The sequence below is a fragment of the Lepisma saccharinum genome, chromosome 26, assembly GCF_977018435.1.
Source record: "Lepisma saccharinum chromosome 26, izLepSacc3.1, whole genome shotgun sequence".
Taxonomy (NCBI): Eukaryota; Metazoa; Arthropoda; class Insecta; order Zygentoma; family Lepismatidae; genus Lepisma; species Lepisma saccharinum.
The window spans coordinates 4,319,744-4,342,677 of NC_139254.1; the positions used below are offsets into that span (position 1 = coordinate 4,319,744).

General features: G+C 39.1%; 1 protein-coding gene across 5 annotated transcripts in view; it reads right to left on the minus strand.

The window, feature by feature from the left end:
• Rab3 (RAS oncogene family member Rab3) overlaps positions 1–22,934 on the minus strand; it is a 192,159-nt gene that overhangs the window by 113,523 nt on the left and 55,702 nt on the right. For 2 of the 5 annotated variants that reach the window (XM_083112788.1, XM_083112787.1), the window contains exon 2: positions 16,828–16,913. The exons of 2 other annotated variants lie outside the window; for them this stretch is intronic. Coding sequence is in view for 1 of the 3 variants with exons in the window: in XM_083112787.1 (XP_082968913.1) it covers positions 16,828–16,913 (86 nt within the window). In the remaining 2 variants the exon portion in view is untranslated. Of the gene's footprint in view, positions 1–16,827; positions 16,914–22,316; positions 22,353–22,934 lie in introns of those variants that run through there. One more of the 5 variants, XM_083112789.1, reaches the window with a different exon arrangement.

Consider the following 22,934-nt stretch of genomic DNA (forward strand, 5'->3'; position numbering starts at 1 on the left):
GTAGTGGAAGGACATAGAGGCAACAGCTTTCGTGCATTGGAGAGACATTAATCTTCAAAAATACATGATTTACCGTCGAAATAAATTAGACGATAGGAAAAAAAACACGTCCACGACCTTTCAAAAGTGTACGGAAAGTCAGTTCGGTAAGTACTTTCTCCTGTAAAATTGAAGAAATGCGTTTCGGGGATACTTAAATTTTACCATTTATTTTTTGTGGGGTGTGCACGTTTCTACGTCATCAGTCAGTAAGCTAAACTAATGTGGTTCTATACAAATCATTAAACTTTAGGATAACGTTTACACGTAATTTGGAAACACTATATTTACACTTAGTACATATATATTTTTACATAGTAGCCGCGGTAGCTCAATCGTTAGGGCGTCTGACTACCATGCGAGGGACCCAGGTTCGATCCCCGGTGGAGAACCGGTTCCTTTCCCCACCTTTCAAGCGGCTCCGGCACCCACCCAGCGTCGTATAAAGTGGGTACCTGGAGGGAACTCTGGGGGATAGAGGCTGTCAGGGGCGTGGTTCTGATCACATCACCCCCACTTTCGGCCGTGATCAAGAAAGTGCGGGACCATAACTCCACATCCCCTATACTCCTTCATGGCGCGGTGCAGAGGAGCACAGGGGAGCACTTTACTTTATTTTTTACTTACATTCTATGAAGACCCATAGTGATACACAAAAAGAAGCTATGCAACTATACTCTGTCCCGGCTATCTCAGGAGCAAGGCCGCGCATAGTCGACAGAGAAGGGGGGGGGGATTGAGTGGGCAGAGACAGAGTATAGTAACATCGAAAACGTGACGAAATTTCTATTGCTAAGTTGAAACGTAACGTCCATCTAACCTACGTACAAGTTTATTGTGATTACTTTAATGCATGTAAAATATGAACACTATGGCATGGAAACTTTAAGTGGAAAACAGCTTGCTGTTGTCTCTGTGAGGTTTGTCGGTGGCTGAATGGCGTCCTCCTCTAATGCACAAGGCTGCATACACACAGAAAACTAAATGCATCATATCGATTGATGCACCAGAATGCATCGATTGATGCACTAAAATGTGTTTTGTAGCTTCTTGAAAGAATCAGATTCACATTTGATGCATTTTGGTGCATGTCGTGAAAGAAGCATCATTTGATTCAAGTGAGGTTTTCTTTCAGTCGAGATGCACTTCAATGCATTAGTTGATGTTCCTTGATGCACCTTCCTGCATCTTTTTGGATGATGCACTTAAACGTTTGGTCTGAGTTGTAAGTGCACCATCAAAAAAGATGCATCAGTTGATGCATTAAAGTGCATCTCGACTGAAAGAAATCCTCACTTGAATCAAATGACGCTCTTTGGTGTTCCTTTCGCGACATACAAAAATGCACCAAAATGCATCAAATATGAATCTGATTCTTTGAAGAAGCTACAAAACACATTCTGGTGCATCAATCGATATGATGCATTTAGTTCTCTTGAGTGTACTTTTCGGCAGGTAATTCTTTGATAACTGGACCATAATGAACACGGAATGATTTTTGAATTGTGCTTGTTACACAAATGAGAAAATGGTGTAGTGTGCACTATATGCTTTCAATTAAATTTTTCTTTGAATGGATATATACATCCCTGGCAGGGGTATGATTGGCTGAATAGGAAAGTATGGTCATGTGTATCAAATTCCTCACTATCCTAACACACTGGCGTATGCAGGATTTCCTTTCGGAGGGGCTGAACTTCTAAAGCTGGATATTACAGAGCTGTGTTGATTTGGATTATTTTACTTCGCATTTCTGCCCCTTTTGGCTAATCGCGAAGATAAGGATGAATTGTTATGACGTCAGATTGATGAAGGGACAATAACAAATACATAGGGATGACACAACACGAACCGCACAGAGGATTACATACTGGCTGTGTGTCCAGACGTCAGAGCCTCCGTAGTCTGCAGTCCAGGGTATACTACGTGGAAGACAGGTTGTCATTTGGGTGTCTTCTAGCGGAGGGGATACATAATAATTAGTCAAGTATTTTGTAACTATTTGTCTTCGTTTTAAAAGTTATTCAAAGACAGGAATAGTAATTGGGGGCCATTTTAGGGAGTGTTTGGATTTATCATTTTTGTTTTTATAAGTTCTTTACTTCTTTCATTTCAAAACTTTGATTTTTTCAAAATTTCATGATAGGCTGTAGCCCCATCAACTCCTCCTTGCGTACGTCAGCGTCCTGACATGAAGGACAAATTCGCGTTAATTCTGGCTGAAAGACAGGTTGAAACAACATAGGGATGATGTGCGACTTAAGAGAGGGAGAAATACGATATTTAAACACACGAGAGAAACAGGACATGACATAGAGTGGGATGAGGCTAAGCAGATAGGAAGGGAGAAGAGAATACTAGTGAGGCCAAGGAAATAGAGAAGAAAGGTGAAGAAGACACAATGAACTGGAATGGGGGACTGAAGATAAACAAAGAATGGAAGAAGGTGTTAGAAAGGGTGGAAAGGACAAGAGAGAAAGAGGAGAGAAGAAGAAGGAAGGAAAAAGAGCGTAAGATAAAGAGTCCAACCACATTCTAGAAGGAAGTAAATATATTTAGCCTTTTAGGTGAAAGTACAGTTGACAAGGGAAAGCCACCTGCTAGAATGTTCCAGAACAACTTTCTAATAGTCTGGAGGGAAGTAATGTTTGTGTATATATATATCATCCTGTTTTGTACCTTGTTACATTTGTACTTGGTGCAGAGTCTGAAGAAGACCTTGCTAGAAGGTTAAAACGTTACGTTTAGTTTATGTTTTATAATAAAATAAATTACTGCCTTGGTCAGCATATTGAGGTTTTCAATTTTCTATCATATTTATAGACTTTATTTTGCTATCGTCTTCGTTTCGGTATTGTCGTTAAAACGAAACGTTCTCCCACTGTACCGATTGGTTTGATTGGTTGTTTTAAGTCCACTTTATGCACAGATAAGCTAATCGGGACTGGACCTACAGTTTAAAGTGGGATCTGAATCACTGTGCAATGTACATCAAGCGGGTAAGGAACCCTTGACCCCATACCGATTGGTAAACTAGAGCTGTCTCAGTTCTGCTTGAAACCCTGGCAAATGAACAAATTGGGTTTTGTGTACTGTTTTCAAATGCCAAGGCTTGTTTCAGTGCTTTGAAATTGGGTGTTGCATTCTAGGGTAAACCCATATCCCCATTAGGAGCGTCATGCAAAAACCGTGCCTCACTCGAATTATCACCAAAGAGAAGATATGATATGTCCATCACAATGGATTGTTGTAATTATCTACGACCGGATTCATTATTGTAAATTGATACTCGAAATGTTGCACAGGTTTAGTTTCATATGCGATGCGATCTTCGGCAGCATACTGCTCTCCGCAATGTAAATTGAATATGGGTGATGTAGTGACAGTCTGTGAATTAGCAGTGAAAATGCTGGACCTCACCACTGGATCAAGTATCCAAAGGCAAATGTTCACCCCCACCCCACCCTGTAACAGTTAGTCATATGGTACAAATATTTCCCTTTGTTCTTGAAATGCAAACTTGCCTATGAGCAGTGCTCGAAAAATCTTCTTAAGAGCTAGGCGCCAGCTCTGAAAATCAGGCGCCAGGAAACCACCTACTAATATAATAAGACTTTGAGCAGAGGTCATAGAGAGATGCAGCGATGACAAAGCAAAATAATAATAAAAATTGCTTTTTAAATATTTTAGAGAAGAAGTAAAAAATAAGTCAGAATACTCGCATATTTGAGCGAAATTAGTCACTCGACGCCATGAAACAGCTAGAAATACGCAAGAGATTCGCTAAGTTTAGCGAATCGAAAGGAGAGCCCAGTTCTACCCCTCGTGCCCAGCCGTCCCGCTACGTTTCCTGTTGAGTGCAATGGTGTCAGGTGGGCCAACGTATCGCAGCAGGTCTGCGAATCCAAGCTCCTTCGACCGCTTTTCCCCCGCTCTTGAAGGTCTGGTCATAACAGGCCCTTTTTCAGCCCCCTTGTTTACAAACACGGCACGGCAGACTTTCAGTGACGTCATAAGTAAGCAAAAGCATATATTTCCTCACGGTTAGTGCTAGAAAGAGCTTGGGGGGGGGGGGAGGATCAGTTCTGTATCCATTGTATTTCCTTCACAGTATTTCTCCTTTTCATTTATTTTCTTTCTTTTGATCCTGCGGTTCAAATATCGTTTTCTGAAAATAATGTTCTTACTTTACAAAACACGAAGTACTTCAATGTTGTTTTGTGTTCACTATGCTTACGAATGACAAGACTGATCCAGATTTATGTTCTCGAGGTGACACACATACTTACTTAGACAGAACCTTTTCCCTAACATATCTTACTTTCACACCAGGGATGGTCAACAACATCAGGATTCCGGAACATTTAAAATCTCGATTCGGAAATTTTACTAGCTACCCGGATTTCGGAGAGAGACGTTTAACAATTTTTCCATTTTGTCGGGTAGAATTTAAGAAAGTTTAGTCTTCCTTATTTTACGACCATATACAACGTAGAAGAAAATGAATTTGGCCATCTCTACTTCACACGTCTGTACGAACACTGTTATCATCATTATCAATGTAGAAATCTCCCCCTCCACGGTTGAAAGATTGATCCTGACGTTTGGCAAGTCTTGCGATGACTACGTAAAAATGTCACGCTTCGCCACTGACTTTGAGTATCACCATATTCAAAACATCGCTAAATCATATGAGAAAGCAGACAGTTGTGTGTTGGGGGACAGAGAGTAAGGAATTGTTACTGATTCTATGAAATGTTCACAACGTTGATAAAAGAATCATTTGCTAACTTACGCCATACTGCAATTTGAACTTAGAATCTTCAAAAATTTCGTACATGGAAACTTCAAAAGAGGCACTAATACAGCAAAACATCACAGTCGCCGAGCCCTATTTATGAGTATGGGTCGGAAGTTGATGAGAAATCATCTCTTTTTTTTCTCTCTCTGAGCCTTGAAAAGAACGCTGAACCTGATATCAGCCCGTTTCCGTTCGGTCAGAATCAGAAAACATTATTTTTGTTTTCCATTTTTTATGCATTTTTTTTTTGCTTTTAGGTCATTTTTCGGTATTTTGTGCCGTTTTTGTTGTATTTTTCTTCAGTTTTGAGGTTTAATTTTCTCCTTGCCTGTTATTTCGCGAATGTAAATGCATTTGCTAGCATAGCTTACATGATCCTTTTAGTAAGTTCGCCAATAATATAAATTACCGTCAATGGAAAAGCACAATATTTCTTTTTTAACTGAAATGTTTGGCAATGCATTAAATAATTAATTGTGGTAAATTTGTTTTTCTTCCAGTAAACTTGAATACTTTGTGTGAAGCCTAGTTTGAGATTTCCTTGGTAGCCACTCTAATGGTTTTAATCTTGGGTTAATATATAAAAATATAATCTGATGCACGCTAAACACAACTGTATTTTCAGATGCTGGCCGACTACTGTATCTTGCAAGGCCCACTCGGCAGTGGCGTCGCAAGAAATTTTTCTTGGGGGTGGGCTCAAGGATGGATAAAATATCTGGAGGTGGGAACTGGTTCGGTGTTCATGCCTAGGGGAATTTTTCAAGGTGGAGCGACGTTCATGAACGTTGTGCTGTACTGGAGCATTCTTGTTCATGGCTCAAATTCATACTTTATAATGCAATTATTACAAATATTTTGTATGCAATTTCTATCAGTGTTAAAAATTCGGCACATCAATTTCCTGTATTTTGTAAAAAAATATTATAAAAATAATGCGAAATAAGCTTTCATCGGTTAAAGAAAAGCTTCTCGATGCTTTTACAAGACAAAACGTAAAAATGAAAAAATTATATTCCACTGATAACATAAAAGAAGATTAAATTTAACAAAACTCATTTAGTCACAGTTACCGGAATAGTAGAAATAATTCTGGAATAACCATTTTCAACAAATTTATTCAACAATTGTTTCCTATTTTTGTAGGTTTACTCATTGTTTTTGTGCGTGTTAAAAGTTTAATTTGATCCTTTTGGGGCGCTTAATCATTTCTCGCACGTTAATGGAAGGAAACCAACCTAATGGGAACCTAGAAGCGTTCTTCACTTAGGATGTGGAACTGAGTTACGTTAGTCATTTGTTAAGGCCTCTTTGTGTGCTTTATGATATAATTATTTACTAGCTTCTTACTTTGCGTTATCTAAATAATATATATCATGTATTCATTATATTTGGGTGGGCAGACGGGTGGGCTGAGACTATTTTAAGGTGGGCTAGATGGCCCTGCCACTCGGAAAGGAGGTGAATGACTTACACAGAAAACCTTGATGTAAAAATATAGAAAACAACATTAGCACTCGATTGCTCTTAACCCTTTGCTTCCATAGTTCAAACCACCGAACAACGGGTTTTATCCAATTATTCAACTACTCTACTGTAATTTATGAAAAAATCAAGCTCTCATTTCAGAGCGAAAATTATTTTTAGTTTTTTTTTTTTACCATTTTTAGATGAGTTTTTAACAATTTTAAAATCATTCTATAGGTAATTTTTTGACATTTTTTAGATCATCAAATTCCGAACACTAAAGTTCAAATCACCAACCCTGAGACCTTCTGCAAACAAAAGCACGTGCATGCAGAAAGCATTGTAAACTCATAGAAGTAAAATAATCCTCATGGAAATCCAGCGATGTTACAGGATTCATTACGTAAGGTAAAAAAGTGGCCAATTTGTAGTATGGGATACGCTGCCGCAAATGACGTCTCACTTTAAACCCAATGCTCTTTCATTTGTACTTATTGCTTCACCTTTATGGTTAACTCTTTGCACCAGTAATCATTTCCCATAAATTTGGTTTCTTGCATGCGAATTGAATATATTTTACTTGCATTTTTTTAGACAAAATGATAAAAGGTTTGATATAGATAGGAGTGTATTTGAAATTTGTAGATTTTATGTAAATTGTATCTTATGTAAATAAAATATATAATGGGCATAAACAGCCATATGCAATGCTGTAAGTCCAATTGATGTTGATGATCAAAACAAGACAAAGAAAGTTCGTAAATTTATTGCGGTTGGAAACTTTGACAAGCATCCAAATAACGATTTTTGTTCTGCCAAATATAGTGCACTTCGTAAAATAACTTGGTGACATGGCAAGGCAAGATAAGTGTAAACATTTTGTAGGAATATGCATTGTAACTTTCAATGAGCTTAGTGATTTGTGTACATAATGATATTTTATAACATTGGTTATTTTCTAAAAATAATCATGTGAACAGCAAGGAAGTAGTGCCACTTTCAACATGGCGAGTTCTATGGGTGTAACAGCAGATGATTGCGGTAGTCGGCGGTCATGAATCAGCTGACGCGGAGTGATACATCGAATCGGTGGGACGGTTTGTTTACAGAACGTCTCAGGGTTGGTGATTTACACTTTAGTCATGATCGGGAAATATTATGGCGTTTCTCTGGTACGCCATAGCCCGCTCGGCGAAGTTTGGTTGGTTGATTTGGTGTTTTAAGTCCACTTTATGCACAGTAAGGCTAATCGGGACTGTACCTACAGTTTAAAGTGGGATCCGAACCAACATGTGCCTCCAACGGGTATCGAACCCGGGACCCCTTGATTATAAAGCTATGATGCTACGCCGGCCGGGGGTAGAAGCCCCTCGGTGAAGTTTGATATGAATATTTGAAGTTTCTTGTAGAACAAATCTGGTTAACAGGCATATTCATTCATGTTAAGACTTTTCAACGCTACTTGGGAAGCTAAGCTACTGTTTGTAAACCCTTTTACGTCTGTTCTTGTAAAAACCACCACCCCCTTCCCGAATCTGTGAAGCGAGGAAGAGCGATACAGGGCTACTTGATGGATTGAAGCAGAAGAAAGCAGGTTGCCAGTTCTAACTGGCGTGATTAGTTCTTCAGAATATGCTGCTCCTGGTTTGAAATTATGTGGGTTTCGCGTGTGTATTGATTCCGTCGTTGAAGCAGCAACCAATATGCATCAGCTTGCTTTTCGCTTTTGGACGGGATCGGAATTTCATCTTTGTGTATACGCTGCGTACTTCGGCGGTTTTCCATCCTGAAACATTTCAAGCGATCCTTTCCAGATGCTTGCAATTAACTTTGCTCGCGTTGCCTCCCGACCTTCTTTGCTCTCGCTCTTTTTCCGTTCTAGGATGAATAATGAAGTAATGATGTGGCCTATGCATGGCTCGAAACGGAATTTTTTACGAAACTGGACGGTTTCCCTTGGTTACCATGATGCTTGAGCTTGAATTGACGTTTTAAGTCCACTTTACGCACAGATAGGCTAATCGGGACTGGACCTACAGTTTAAAGTGGGATCGGGACCACTGTGCAATGTGCCTCCACCAGGTATCGAACCCGGGACCCCTTGAGTTACCATGATGTTGTCTTCGTCTCCGACTACTACAGCGCCGAGATTAATGACTGTTGACGCGCTTTATTACAGATAATATTAAGATATTTACATAAACGTCAAATAATATAAGACACAAGTCTTCTGAAGTCCCGGGTTCGATACCCGCTTGACCCACATTGCATAGTGGTTCGTATTCCACTTTAAACTGTAGGTCCAGTCCTGATTAGGCCATCTGTGCATCAAGTTGAGTTGAAACAGCAATTCAACGAGTCTTCTGGAATTTTCTTCCTTTTTAAAATTAAAACAGACGAAAATTGTGAATGGTAATCAGTTCACCCAACGGTGTTTTTTTTTTAAAAAAAATCAATGTACAGTCACTGCCAATAAAAATGAGACACCTCGATCCTGAAATACTCGCTTCCTCGCAAGGTGTTATGTGTGTTGCCTAACTCTATGGCGATAAGGACATTTTAATAAGAAATATTCAAATGAAACATCGTGGAGTTATGCAACACACATAACGCCTTGCAGGGAAGCGAGGATTTTAGGATATAACTGTCACATTTGTATTGCCGGTGACTGTACGTATGCTTATTAAAATAATGAATCCATGCCTATTGTTATTTTGCGTATGATAGAGATTTGGATTCATTCTTTAAAAAAATCGGTAGTATAGGGTGAGGCAGTCAAACGGGAAGATTAAAAAAATTGCAAAAAATAGAGAAAGCAAATATTAGTTAATTTTTGAACATGAATGTACTGTACATGAGTTGAAATTACTAGTGTATCTGAAAAATGTTCATTCTTTTAATATGGTGTCAGTAAGATGTGTCCTAGGTGTTGCACATATTGTCGGAGTCTCAGAGTAAATCCGCCCATGACGCTTCGTAGCATCTCCAACGGAATGTTGTGGATCTCTTGCCGAAATCGCTCCTTTAAATTATCCCTGGTTCTTGGAGGGTTGTCCTTGAATACTTTGGATTTGAGGTAACCCCAAAGGGAAAAGTCAGGAGCCTTCAAATCGGGTGAACGGGCAGGCCACGGAATATCGCCGAATGTGATGATGAGAGACCATAAATGCGAGTCTAAGCACATCCTTAGACACTCTGGCAGTACGGCTAGTTGCACCATCTTGCTGGAAGAGTGTTTCTTCATCTGGGTAATAGTCATCGAGGACCGGCAGGAAATAGGTTACCAACATGTCAGCATAACGTTATGGGCGGATTTACTCTTAGACTCCGACAATGTGTGCAAAACCAAGAACGCCATCTTACTGACACCATATTAAAAAAATGAACATTTTTTAGGTACACTAGTAATTTCAACTCATGTACAGAACATTCATGTTCAAAAATTAACTAATATTTGCTTTCTATATATTTTGTGAATTCTTTAAATCTTCCAGTTTAACTGCCTCACCCTATATATCTGCTTTGCTTAAGAAAACTGAGTGGCCACAATAGAGAACCCGAACTTGTGTAAAGTTCTTGTGCAGGAGGATATATCTCTATCAGAACAATCGAGTCCACAAGACACAAGAAAAAATAATAATTAACATAAGTCTTCCTCCGTGGCCGTGCGATCTAAGCCTTTGGACGGCATGGGTTCGATCCCGGGTTCAGTCTCTGGGAATTTTCGGCCTGTAACCCACCATCGTGAGGAAATTGAGAGCTCCGAGTGAGTGAGCGTAATCCGGTCGCGAAGTCCTACAACGGCTGAGGGTCGGTCGGGCCGACCTCCCGTCCCCCTAGTCTCGCTGCTGATTTCCACGCCCCCTGGTGGCCCGCGTGGGATGGCGTCTACGCGTAAACAACGATAGTCTATATTCTACACGTAGACTATTTTATACACGTAGATGACGTAATCTTTGTAAACAACATGGCTAAAGGTTATAACTTAGCAAGGGGCGCCGTAGAATTTAAAGAAAATTACACTGCGTATTAGTTGCTGATGTGTGAGGAGAACTTTTCATACTCTTTCTTCCAAATTCGAACAATTTCTCACCTAGGAAGAAACCTAATATAGGAAATATTCTAGTGTTTTATGGGGAAAAGACCACTCTTGCCTCACGACTGCCATCTGTTGTTGTTTTTTGCATACTATTTATCTTCTTCCACAGTTGATAATAGAAGAGAAGAGAAATTTTGTTGTTAATTGGATTCTTTTCATTTCGTTAGGAACCAATACAGTTGAAAATGTCATTTTCCTTTCATGAAACCCTTGCAAAATTAATTTTAATGCACTTTAGATTGTCTACGTAGTCTATGTCTACGCGTAGATTACGTGTAGACAACGCATGTAGACGTAAACTTATAGTCTACCTCACATCACTGGTCAGGGCCCAATATTGGACTGTAGCGCTATTGGATTATGGAAATAAAGAGTAAAAAAAAAAAACCACATGGCGTAACAGATGAAGGCAACATAGACGCTAAGTTCCCTCGGGGTAACAACGCATCTCCGCGTAGAGAGGAAGCTTATATATGCTATACAGTCGCGGACACTTCCGAGTTGTAATGATCCCATTGAAAGTCAATGGGGTTGCAACAACCCAGAAGTGTCCATGACTGTACTATTAAGGAGTATTAACAATCACAGTGAAAATCAAAATGAAGTGAAATATGCAAAACAAAATAAATAAATGAACCAGAATTGTTCGTTGCCATTTCTGACGAGACGGAACGGGAAGAAGGGAGTCCGAAGGATTTTTTCTCAGGAAGGGGGGCAAAGTCATAGAAACTTTTTATTATTATTATTATTATTATTATTATTATTATTTTGTTATTCCTCTTTTCATTGTTGCTATTATTTTTGTTATTATAATGTTTTTTTTTTTAAATTACGTACATTTATAATTTCCATATTCTGCATAACTTTATACAGACAAAAAGCTGTTTTTTTATAGTTAGATAATCAGTGTCACCCTACTTCAAATAATAATAATAATTATTATTATTATTATTGCTGTAGCTTGTGGCCTGTAAGTCACAGAAAACATCTTTTGTTATAAAATATCGCTACAATTTCAGCATTCGAATTACATTAACTCTCTCCAGTAATCTCAGGGGGGCAAGTGCCCCTCCCCCATAGCCGCTCCCTGCGGGCGCCCTTGGAAGGTTCCAGATATTCACGAACCGGAACGCCGTTCCGATCCGCTCCCTTCCATTTCTAGCTCTGGGGCTATGGAGTTCAGGGTAGCGCTGATATGTACAGTCGCGAGCATTACTGGGTCGCAGTGTTACCATTAGTTTTCAATGGGATCGTTTCAACCCTCAAGCTATGGCGGTACATATAGGCAAATAATGGAAAGGGATCAACTTGCTCGAGTAATACAGGGTAATTCAAAATTATTCATCCAATATAAAAAATGGCCATATACAGCGCCAACGTGGCAAATGACACATACACATAAAGGAAAAGCCATAATATTTAATATCACGGCGCAAGATGTCTCCACTGTGTATTGTAAAAGAATGTGGCAACTAGACAACAAAACGCTTTGTGTGATCTAGTTGGCCTCCTATGTCACCCGATATTTGCGCCATTTGGTTTATTCTTACGTGACTACGTGCTTTATGAGTGTCGTCATTGCCTTCAATATGGAGAAACCAAGCCGATTTGTTAGTACCGTGTAGTGTGCGCCAATCGGCATGTTGTACTGTGTAGTAACTTGACTCTATACTTTCATTTCCAAACTGTGCTTCAAGGTAACGGCATCGTCTCCCAAGCAATCGCCTGTTCCCCTCCAAAAGATCACAAGTTGCTGCCTCTGCCTGTTCATTGGGTGCTGCACGGGGAAAACATAGGAGTGGGAGTGAGGAAGAGGGAAGCGGGGAGCTGGGTGGATGTCCTTGAACCGCACATTCGAACTGAAAAAACTATAGTCTCAATGTTGTTCATATTACTAAGGGAAGTTAGTTTTAGCACGTATAAGGTTCAATATGAAATGTCATGAGTAGAGCCCAGATGTTCAGGCACTGAAAAGTATTAAAAATGGCAGGCAAAAAGGAAACTAAAATTGAAAAAAAAAAGGCAGTCAAGTTTCAGAAAGAGGCAGTGAAAATTGAAGAAGAGGCATTAAAAATTGAAGAGAAGGACTTAAATTCTTCTTGAATCTTTAAAAATGTATTTACAAATAATAATTTGAATAACAAGGGTTATTGAAAAACGAAATCAAATAGAAGAAGAGAAATATAATTTAAAAAAATGCCTAGTCGGAATGTCAAAAGAGGCAAGAAAAAGGCAAAAATATTTGAAAAAGGCAGCGTAAGGTGAAATAGGCAAAGGAAGGCAACATAAAGTATTGTTCAGAATGTTAAGAACCTTCGGATAGGTGTACTTTTGTGTTCAATTTTTGTCTTCCAGCGTCGGAAACGAATAGGCACTTTGCCTAAAATCCGGGCTCTAGTCATGAGTTTTCCTCTACATTGATCTATCACTCACCACTGTGATGCAGCAAACTCAAAATATAGGGCCATTTGAAATCTGATCAATTATTTTGAATTACCCTGTATATTTGTATAATTGTGTGTGTTAGGCTACTTTTCTGCCACTTTTGGCTAATTGTGGCGATGAAGATGAAATAGCCTCGGGACTCGAATAGTGGGCAGAGAATGCATTAGATATCGATTTCTTAAATATCATACTCTTTAATTACATTATTAATGCAAATGATACCAGTCTTTAAAACTAATTTAGTTTATTTTACTTCGCTTTCCTGCTACTTTTGGCCAATCGCGATGATAAGGATGAATGGTGAAATGAATGAAGGGACAATCACAAACACACCAGGACAGCACACGACACGAGCCTCACAGAGGATTGTACTGCCTGCAAGTTCAGACACCAGTGCCTCGCTAGGCTGCAAGATTCAGTCCAGGGTGTACTACGTGGAAGAGAGGTTGGCAATTGGGTAAAAAGGGGGTCAGACCTCCCCACACCCCTCTTTAAAACTGAAAATTTTACATCTCTCTCTTGAATTACACTGAATATAGTTAGTTCTACAGGTTCCGACAACATTAGTTTCCGGAGCGCTTCGACTTTACGTAAGGCTGGCCCTTTGGCTCTATCTCAAGTCGACTGCTGGAGAATGTTTCTGGAAATAATGATGCAGTGAACAAGATACGCTGGAAGGTCCTGGAAGAAGAAAACTTTTTGGAGAATCAACTTTCTCTTCCTGCAGGAACGACATGTAGCTGCGGGAAAACGCAACTCTTGTTCAAGGGCCCAAAGGTCAAAGGTCAAGTGCGATAAATTTTTCCTCTGCCTTTCCAAGTCTTGGGAATAGAAGAGAAAATAATTTCTCCTTTTTTGAACACCTGGAAGTCTTCTTGTAGTACGCATTCAAGTCACCCTTTAAAGAATGGATCAACGATATTCGTCAGAAAACTGAGTTGAGTTTCTGTTCTTAAGTCCACTTTATGCACAGATAGGCTAATCGGGACTGGACCTACAGTTTAAAAATTCCCATTTCAGACCACCTATCCCGGGAACTGAACCCGGATCCCCATCACGACAGTCAGACGCCTTACAGAATGACTACGGTAGGTTTTTATGTGGCTTTATCATTATATGCATGCACATCGTGAGGAATATGAGCAAAGAGTCGTCTCCTATCTATGTAAAACTGGCTACGTTTAGTATTGTCCTATACTGAACGCAACCCCAACTGGCGGGTGACCTTGACGGCTATTTCTGGCCCTTCCTGTCCCCCAATCGTCTTCGGAGGTGTGTGGCCAGTGTTGCCACAATCTGAGGGCACAATTTCCCTTTCGAAGGGGCAAAATTTCCCTTTCTGGACTATTTTTTCCCTTCACCTAAACAAATATGATTAATTGATTGATTTGGTCCACTTTATGCACAGTAAGGCTAATCGGGACTGGGCCTACAGTTTAAAATGGGATCCGAACCACCATGTGCCTCCACCGGGTCTAAACAAATATAATAAAAGTAATAATAATCATTATTATTATTAGCAGTGATAGTAGTAGTAGCAGCAGCGGCAGTAAAATTTCCGTTGGTCCATGTTCGTATGAATAAAAAATGTTACACAAATTCTTCATATATATATGTCAGCTTCATCGCTTTCTGGTCAGATGTCCCAGGTTAAAATCATGGTCAGGAATCCAATAAATTGTTAATTCTCATAGTTACAATTATTCGAAGATACAGAAAAGCCGACGTGCAATAAACGTAAGAGAAATATAAATAGATGCAGGCTTATATTCAAGGGAGCAGAAATAAGAAGGATCAAAAAAAATAAAAATGTTAATATGAAACTGGAACTTAAATAAAATGTAATAATGTAATGTCAGAAGTCTTAAAATTTCCCTGAAATTGTGATATTTTTCATCGAAATTCCCTTTTCCCTTTTGGCAAATATTTCTGTCCGAATTTCCCTGCAAGTAGGGAAATTTCCCTTCATGTGGCAACACTGTGTGTGGCTCGATGGATGTCAGCAAACTCAGTTGCGAAGTAAATGCTGAAGGGCTCGCATAGCTCTTCCGAAGCAACGTTGCCAGGCATACTTCTGTTTTTGCCAGTTGTCTATTTGCTTGTTTGTAGAGTTTTCGTGTGAAACTCCCTTGTGTAGGACCAGGTGTGCAGTTGTACCATTAACACTCCGTTGATTTCTGGTGCTGGCAATATCGTTGCCCGAGAAGACTTTTTCTAGCTTTACAGTACGTTTGGCAACATGTGGTGGATCCAACGCTCATTTGTTTCGTCCAGCGAACAACGTTCGGTACCTTGTGACTCGAAAATACCCGATTGCAGTCGAAGAAAATTCAACTGATCGCTGATTCGCTGTTTCCCAGTCGCCAGTTGGAGTTGGGTTCAGTATAAGAACCAGGAAAAAATATCAGGCTCTGAGCTCTAATTACATCGAAAAGAGTAACCAACGAGGGGTGAGGCTTTTTTTAAAAATCAACAATTCATAATTTGTTCCAGCTGGCAGCCAGTAAGAAATTTATCATTCAAACTTCCTCTTATCTATGTGGGTTGGAATGGAAAACTGTAGTCAGAGGAACTGACTGTAAAAACAAACACATGAATAACGTTGTGACCAATAAGAAACAAATTACGCATGAGTAGAGCGATTATCTGTACTATTGATTTGTCTTATAAGTCGTTCTCCCAAGCGAATGTTCGTATAATAAAAGCTGTCATCTGTCCACGAAATATATAACATTACTAGCATATTCTGGAAGCTAGAGTCTCTCTCAATAAAGATGGTCGTTACAACGTCGGTATTAGTTAAGTAGAGAAGCAATATGGAATTTGTAGCACGTGACTGCATTTTATAGTATAAAGTTCCTTTATTCCAGAGCTCGTAGTGTTGAAATGAGATCTTAAATAGATAGACACTATTAAGAGAATTGTTCACCCTAATGTACTCTACACGCTATGAATGTTAGCTGACATGCTACAGCGACACCTTATATTGCACTATGGAACTGTCTTAAAAATAGTTTCCTTTTTTTCTATTTACGTCTTTTGTCTCTTTTCTACCTCTCGCGACGATGGGAATGAATGATGAATCAATGAAATGGATGATGTGACAAAACAATGTTATACGAGGGTAAGTAAATAATTACCTGCACTTTCGACATGATTTTCTTAACATTGGCCACACTGCCTTCACCGCTCGCGTGCTAAAATATGATTCTCTTGTGGTCATGTGGCCGAGGTTTGAACTTTATCGCTAATTTTGTTTCCTTTGTTACAGAGTAATCATGGCCGCTACACTGTCAGTGTGCACCAAGAAAGAACAGAGATCAGTGATCCGATTTCTCTGGTCTGAAGGTATGTCAGGGGCTAAAAGTCATCTCAGGCTTTCGGTACAATACAGGGACAGGGCTTTACCGCGTAGAAGTGTGTGTGAGTAGATTAAGAGGTTTAAAAATGGCCGGACAGGCGTGAAGCACGAAGCGGGAGCAGGGCAACCCACCACTGACAAGCCACTTTAAACCTTTCGATCCATTCACACACACTTCTACGCAATAGAGCGCTGTTTCCGTATTGTACTCAAAGCCTGCGATAAATTTCAGCTCCTGACTCACCTTCAGACCATAGAAATCGGACCACTGATCTCTGTTCTTCCTTGGTGCACACTGCCAGTAGAGCGGCCATGTTTACTCTGTAACAAAGGGAAGAAAAATGGAGCGATAAAGATCAAAGCTCGGCCACATCACCACAAGAGTACTACGTTTTAGCACGCGAGCGCTGAAGGCAGTGCGCTCAACGTTAAGAAAGTTATGGCGGATACTTTTTGACTTACCCTCGTATATATGGGACCAAAAGCACCATAGACAAAAAGCACCAGACACCTCTCTGAGGAAACGTCACAGACGAGCAAAGCATCTACAGAGCTGAGGCAGAAAATTAAGGAAGAACGTTGTGCTAAACAGTTCACAAAAAAGTATCTTTTTACCTGGAAATCGTTGAATGGAAGGTCGGTCGGTATCTCCACAATCGACAGATGGCGCGGGTATCGTATTGGCAGATGGTACGTGTAATCTGAAAACGTCATCAAACATTCTGCTACAAATATGATTGCAAAAGAGTAACTTATTATTATATTCAATACCTGTATTAATATAGAAGCAACTCTATTAGAGTTCATCTATTATTACGCTCAGCATTGTGGTTTATTGAGCTAAATTGTCTAAATATTGTTCAGTTCGTTAGTGGAATGGTTGAGAAGAAATAATCTGTTCTTTCTTTAATATCATATTCTTAGCGTTTATTGCTACTTACATAAATCAAAATAGAAATAATATATCAGGGTTTCCACTGAGTGGGTAATCCTGGACAATATTGAAGATAAACTAACTTAACAATTGGTAGAATAGAGAATGAATTTTGTAACATATTTAAGAAACTAGAAAAATCAGGGGAATTAATTGTTTTGTTTTTTATTTCCAGGATGAGAGATCTGAAAACACACATTACTTTCTCTGCAACACGATTTTTGATTAGAAATATCCTTATGTTTTATTTTTGTTAACTTATTTTCAGCGTTGATAGATAAACTTAATTCATTTGAACAGTGTGCCAGAAAATTACTTTCAAGTACATGGTAATCTAGAAAAGTTAGGAATTTTCAATTTAGGTTGGTACAAACCTTGTATATGTTTGAATAGAAATGGAATTGTTATTTACAATTTTCAGTTTAATGGAAACCTAAATTATACCATAGTCTTGTCAGCTTATTTTTATCATGCATACTTGAAAAACTGCCCTCTATATAGGGTACAGGAAGGCTTAACTACACTCCTGTCTAATTCTTTCCAGAAGTTTGCCAGCTGCCTGGGCTTGCCTTTGCCAGCAGCCACAAATTGAAGATATGCAATGTATTTGATACATAGGTGGTTGGTTTTAAGTAACACACTTTTTAATAACATTAGGCTCGTGGACAAAAATGAGACAAATAGATAACACTGGTCTACGTCCATTTTGCTGACTGGAGACTGATGGTTGTTCTTTAGTAATTCGAGGGTGGTAAATCCAAAACCGAAATCCGTTTTTTTCTATCACGTCAGGTTTCGGAGGAAAATAGAAAATTATCTAATATTAGGGATGTATATTTAGAGCAATGAAACAACGTAGTCCGTAAAGAGGTCACAAGATGGCAGCACATGGACTATTATAATGAATATTATTTCAATCAGTTATTCGAACATTGTTAACCCCAAAACCAAGGACAAATATTACTGACTTTGTAAGGAAAGCATATAGTGCATATTTCGGATAAATCCTGGGCACCTCATAAAGTATGCAGGACCTGTGTAGACTAAACAACCTTCATGTATCGGGACAGAGAGAGGCAACTATTAAGATATTTTCACAGGGGCTAAGAATTTGTCTATTGTACAGATGTGAAGGGACTAATTGAAGCTATGGGATGTACGTATAATGCAGAAGAATGGAGGCTTTTTATTGATAGCTCGAATAGGAGTTTAAGTGTGTGTTGCTGCATAATGGCAATAAGTTAGCATCCATTCCTGTTGGCCACTCCGTACATTTGAAGGAAAGCTACGAAACAATGAAAGAACTGCTTCGAAAGATAAAGTATGCAAATGACAGTTGGCTTGTGTGCGGAGATCTCAAGGTCATTTCAATGTTACTTTTGTGTTTATGGGACAGTCGAGCAAGGAACGAACATTGGGTACGAAGGCTGTAGCCTGCCAGGAAAAGCTTTGAAGTCGGGGCGAAAAACATCCAGAACAAGCCGGTTGTTGATCCTAAGAAAGTGTTACTTCCTCCACTGCACATTAAGTTGGGATTAATAAAGCAGTATGTAAAAGCTCTGGAAAAGAATGGGGCTTGCTTTAAATACATTTGCTCAAAATTTCCTGCATTGACGCATGAGAAAGTAAAAGCAGGTATTTTAGATAGTCCTCAGATAAGGATGCTAATGAAAGATGAAGAATTCTTACAAACAATGAACCGCACAGAGAAAGGTGCATGGTGTGCCTTTTCTGATGTCATTACAAACTTTCTTGGAAACTTCAGGGCGCACAACTACGAGGTTCTAGTTGAAAGTTTGTTGGTGACGTTTCAAAAGTTACGAGTAAATATGAGTGTCAAGCTTCACTTCCTGCACAGCCACTTAGATGTATTTCCGTCCAATCTTGGTGCCATAAGTGAAGAACAGGGCGAACGCTTCCACCAAGACATAAAAACCATGGAGCACCGATATCAGGGGAGATGGAATGAAAACATGATGGCCGACTATTGCTTGCAGCGTGACGTTTCTGAGGCCACCTACTTCAGAAAATCAAAGAAACGAAAATTTTTGCCTAAGTAGGTATGCATGTTCTGCTATTCTGTGGTGTATGTTAAGTTTAACATAAGTACAGGCATCAGGTGTTGACTGTATTTGCTCGTGAAACAAATTTATAAATTTGCCGGAATTGCCTAAACGTTTTGTCCATTAAGAATTCCCTATTGAGAAAATAGAAACGTATGTTTGTTAAACAACGTGACGTGATACTGTGCATGGACATCTGACTACGTCGCATTATCTTTGCAAGTGCTGTTGGAATGTAGCCGGATATAATTTTCTGAAAATTATGAAATGTGACTTGTGAAACAATGTAACTTAATACCTGTTATCAGCTACGCCACCTATGTATAGTCCTATAATTTAATTATGTGCAGATATCTATATGGAAAATTGTTGGAGTTTAGCCCAGTATTATAATGTTGTGAAAATTTTCAAATGTGATTTGTGAAAAATTGTGACGTGATACACCTTTTCTGACTACATATTTGGAATCAGCGACCTCAAATTATATAGAATCAGTTAAAATATCTAAGTCAGCAGAAAAAAATAATTGATATGTAGACCAGTGTAATTATAGAGATACAAGAGAGAATAATAGAGAAGTATATAAATAGTGTAATCGAGTGAATACATTTGTACAAAACTTACATAATGCCTACTCATCATTAAAACCTGCCCACCTTATTTTCTTATCAATTGCTTTACTGATTATTTAAAAAGAAGTGACATGTGCCCAGCAATTTACACAAAAGTTTCCGTCCCGATCCCGGAAGAAACAAGAACCCGCAGCACCATCTGGTGATCTCATTTTCAATTACAAGCTATTCGATTACCTTGCAGTGTCGACCAGTCAAGAAATCAAGATAGGTCAAGAAAGCCAATAAATTATGCTTGTCGTCAAGAAATGTTGCTATTTGTTTTACACCATAGTGAATTTATATTGTTCTGGGATTTGATAAAATTGAATATTTTGAAATCTAAAATTAATTGTATTGAGTTGTGGTTAAGGTTTGTTAACTTTGTTTCTTAAGAAGTACATTCTCGTATGCGTGAAGTTTTGTAAAAATATTAAATAAAGTAATGTGGCCATTCCCCATCCAGGACGAAGCATTAATTTTTACATGCATTAATTAATTAATTAATTAATTAATTCTAAATCTTTTGTTAAAGTACAGCTTCAGTTTCCCTCCTAACCCTCCTTGTGGTAGGGGTTTTTCATAGAATAAGAATAAATATTTTCTTAATTTCCAATTATACCTAAGTAGGGGGCGATTGAATACATGTTAAGAAAAAGGAAAAAAAGGTCAAGGATAAGTTATGAAAAACTCAAGAATTTTGGATTTCTTATTTTGGTAGACACCCTGCAAGAGTAAGGAAATCTAACAAGGCTGCCCACTAAGCCGGCAGACCATTTTCGGAAAAAGGGAGATAGATAGCAGAACTAAACTACAAGTGTCTAAAGCCCGCATCACACGGAACTGGATTTCCAGTAGGTGTGCCCTAGTTGGCGCTGGACTGGCTACCAATTTGCTAGTTTTCGCCTCACACGATACTTATCAGCGTACTTGTCGATAGACTTTTGTTCCCATACGAAGGAAGTTGTAATGGCGGCCGCGTGAGATGTAAACAATGTATCACTTCACACTTTGAAACGACGATAACTATTCAACCGAGAGGAATATCGCTTCGTATTAAATGGTTTTAGGAACAAAACAATGGCGCTGCTTAAATACATACTTTGCAACGTTTACTGTACACGTATGGAAGAATATTTCAGTTGTTTCAAATGTAAACAACGTGCACTGAGCATAGATGGTGTAACTCAACGCGCCTTTCATGCTGTATATGTTATACATTGCTGGAGTAACACTCGGAAACCACAGACAAAAGCGCTCCTTTGCACACTCACAGATTATCTTCACATGGCGAAACTTTGCTCTGATTGGCTGTTCCACAGAATCCAGTCAAGGAAAGCAAGTAGCAATTAGAACATGTCCTATTACTCCAAGCCAGTCAAGCAGTCAGCCAGGCGGCCATGATTGCTACCTAGATAGTTAGTTCAGCGCCAACTAGGGCATTCCTACTAGAAATCCAGTTCCGTGTGATAGAGGCTTAAGTCAGTAGTGGAACCAATTTTACTATACGGAAGTGAAAGTTGGCCAGTAAGAGGAAAAGAAGTAAGACAAGTAACGACAGGTGAGATGAAATGCTTCCGTAGAATAGTTGGTAAAACGAGAAGAGATAGAGTACGTAATGAAGGAATCAGAGAAGAAATAAATCTGAAGCCAAAAGAAGAAAAACTGACACAGCTAAAATGGTTCGGACATGTGGTAAGAATGGACGAAGATAGAAAAGCAAAAGAATTAATGGAAGCAAAAACAGAGGGAAGGAGAACATGATGTGCGTCTACGCGTAAACAACAATAGTCTACATTCTACACGTAGACTATTTTATACACGTAGATTAGGTAATCTATGTAAAGAACATGGCAAAATGTGATAACAAAGGGCGCCGTGGAATTAAAAGAAAATTATACTGCGTATCAGTTGCTGATGTGTGAAGAGAACTTTTCATGCTCTTTCTTCCAAATTCGAACAATTTCTCACCTAGGAAGAAACCCAATATAGGAAATATTCTAGTGTTTTATGGGGAAAAGACTTCTATTACCTCACGACTGCCATCTGTTGTTGTTTTTTGCATACTATTTATCTTCCGTAGTTGATAATAGAAGAGAAGAGAAATTTTGTTGTAAATAGGATTCTTTCCATTTCGTTAGGAACCAATATAGTTTAAAATGTCACTTTCCTTTCATGAAAGCCTTGAAAATTATTTTTAATGCACTTTAGATTGTCTACGTAGTCTATGTAAACCACGCGTAGATTACGTGTAGACAACGCATGTAGACGTAAACTTATAGTCTATGGTACATCACTGGGTAGAACCCCGGAAGACATTCGAAAAAGGAGTAGAATAGGACAAACGAAAGGAAATGAAATGAAGAGGATGGCAAGAGAACGGGAGGGGTGGAAGGAGTGGATAGAGGCAACCCCACACAAAAGTGGAAAAAACAAGAAGAAGGTAGACACTCTGCACAAGCAAACTCCGAACAGTGCTACATCATATGAACCTACCTGTCGACGTATCCGCTCTCCAAGTCACACAAGAGCAAAATCAAAACAAGTAACTTTCAGCGAGTATAGAGGAGGGATCGTGACGAATCAGGAATCCATAATTATCCTCGCGAATCGTTTCCAGTGCAACGAATTAACAAAAGCCTCTCTGATGCTCTGGGTGTGACGTAGCCCTAGTTTCTGAGAAGCGAGATGTGTTTCTAGAAGTGACGTTAAGTCTATGGTGCGACGTCATTCCACGGAATTGTTTCTTAGAAATCTACCTTCACGATGGACAATGCGTTTGGGGGATCATGTTAGTCAGTTTCAGCCAATCCCGAGGCCACGGAACGAACACAATGCAATCGATTTAACTGGAGGTGTGGACGATCTCGAACTCAAAACACACATGACTAATCAGTTATTTCTTATCAGGAGTGTGCTTAGGGAAAAACGTTAGGGGGTGTGCACAAATGAAATATACAACTTTGGAGCGTAATACAGTAAAACCTCGTTAATCCGGTCTCCGATAAGCCGGACTTCGCTTAATCCGGACAGGCAAAAGGGGGGGAAGAGCAGAATGCAAGGTTTTAAATGTGGCTAGAAGTCAACAAGATAACTTCCCAAAGAAAAGGCAGT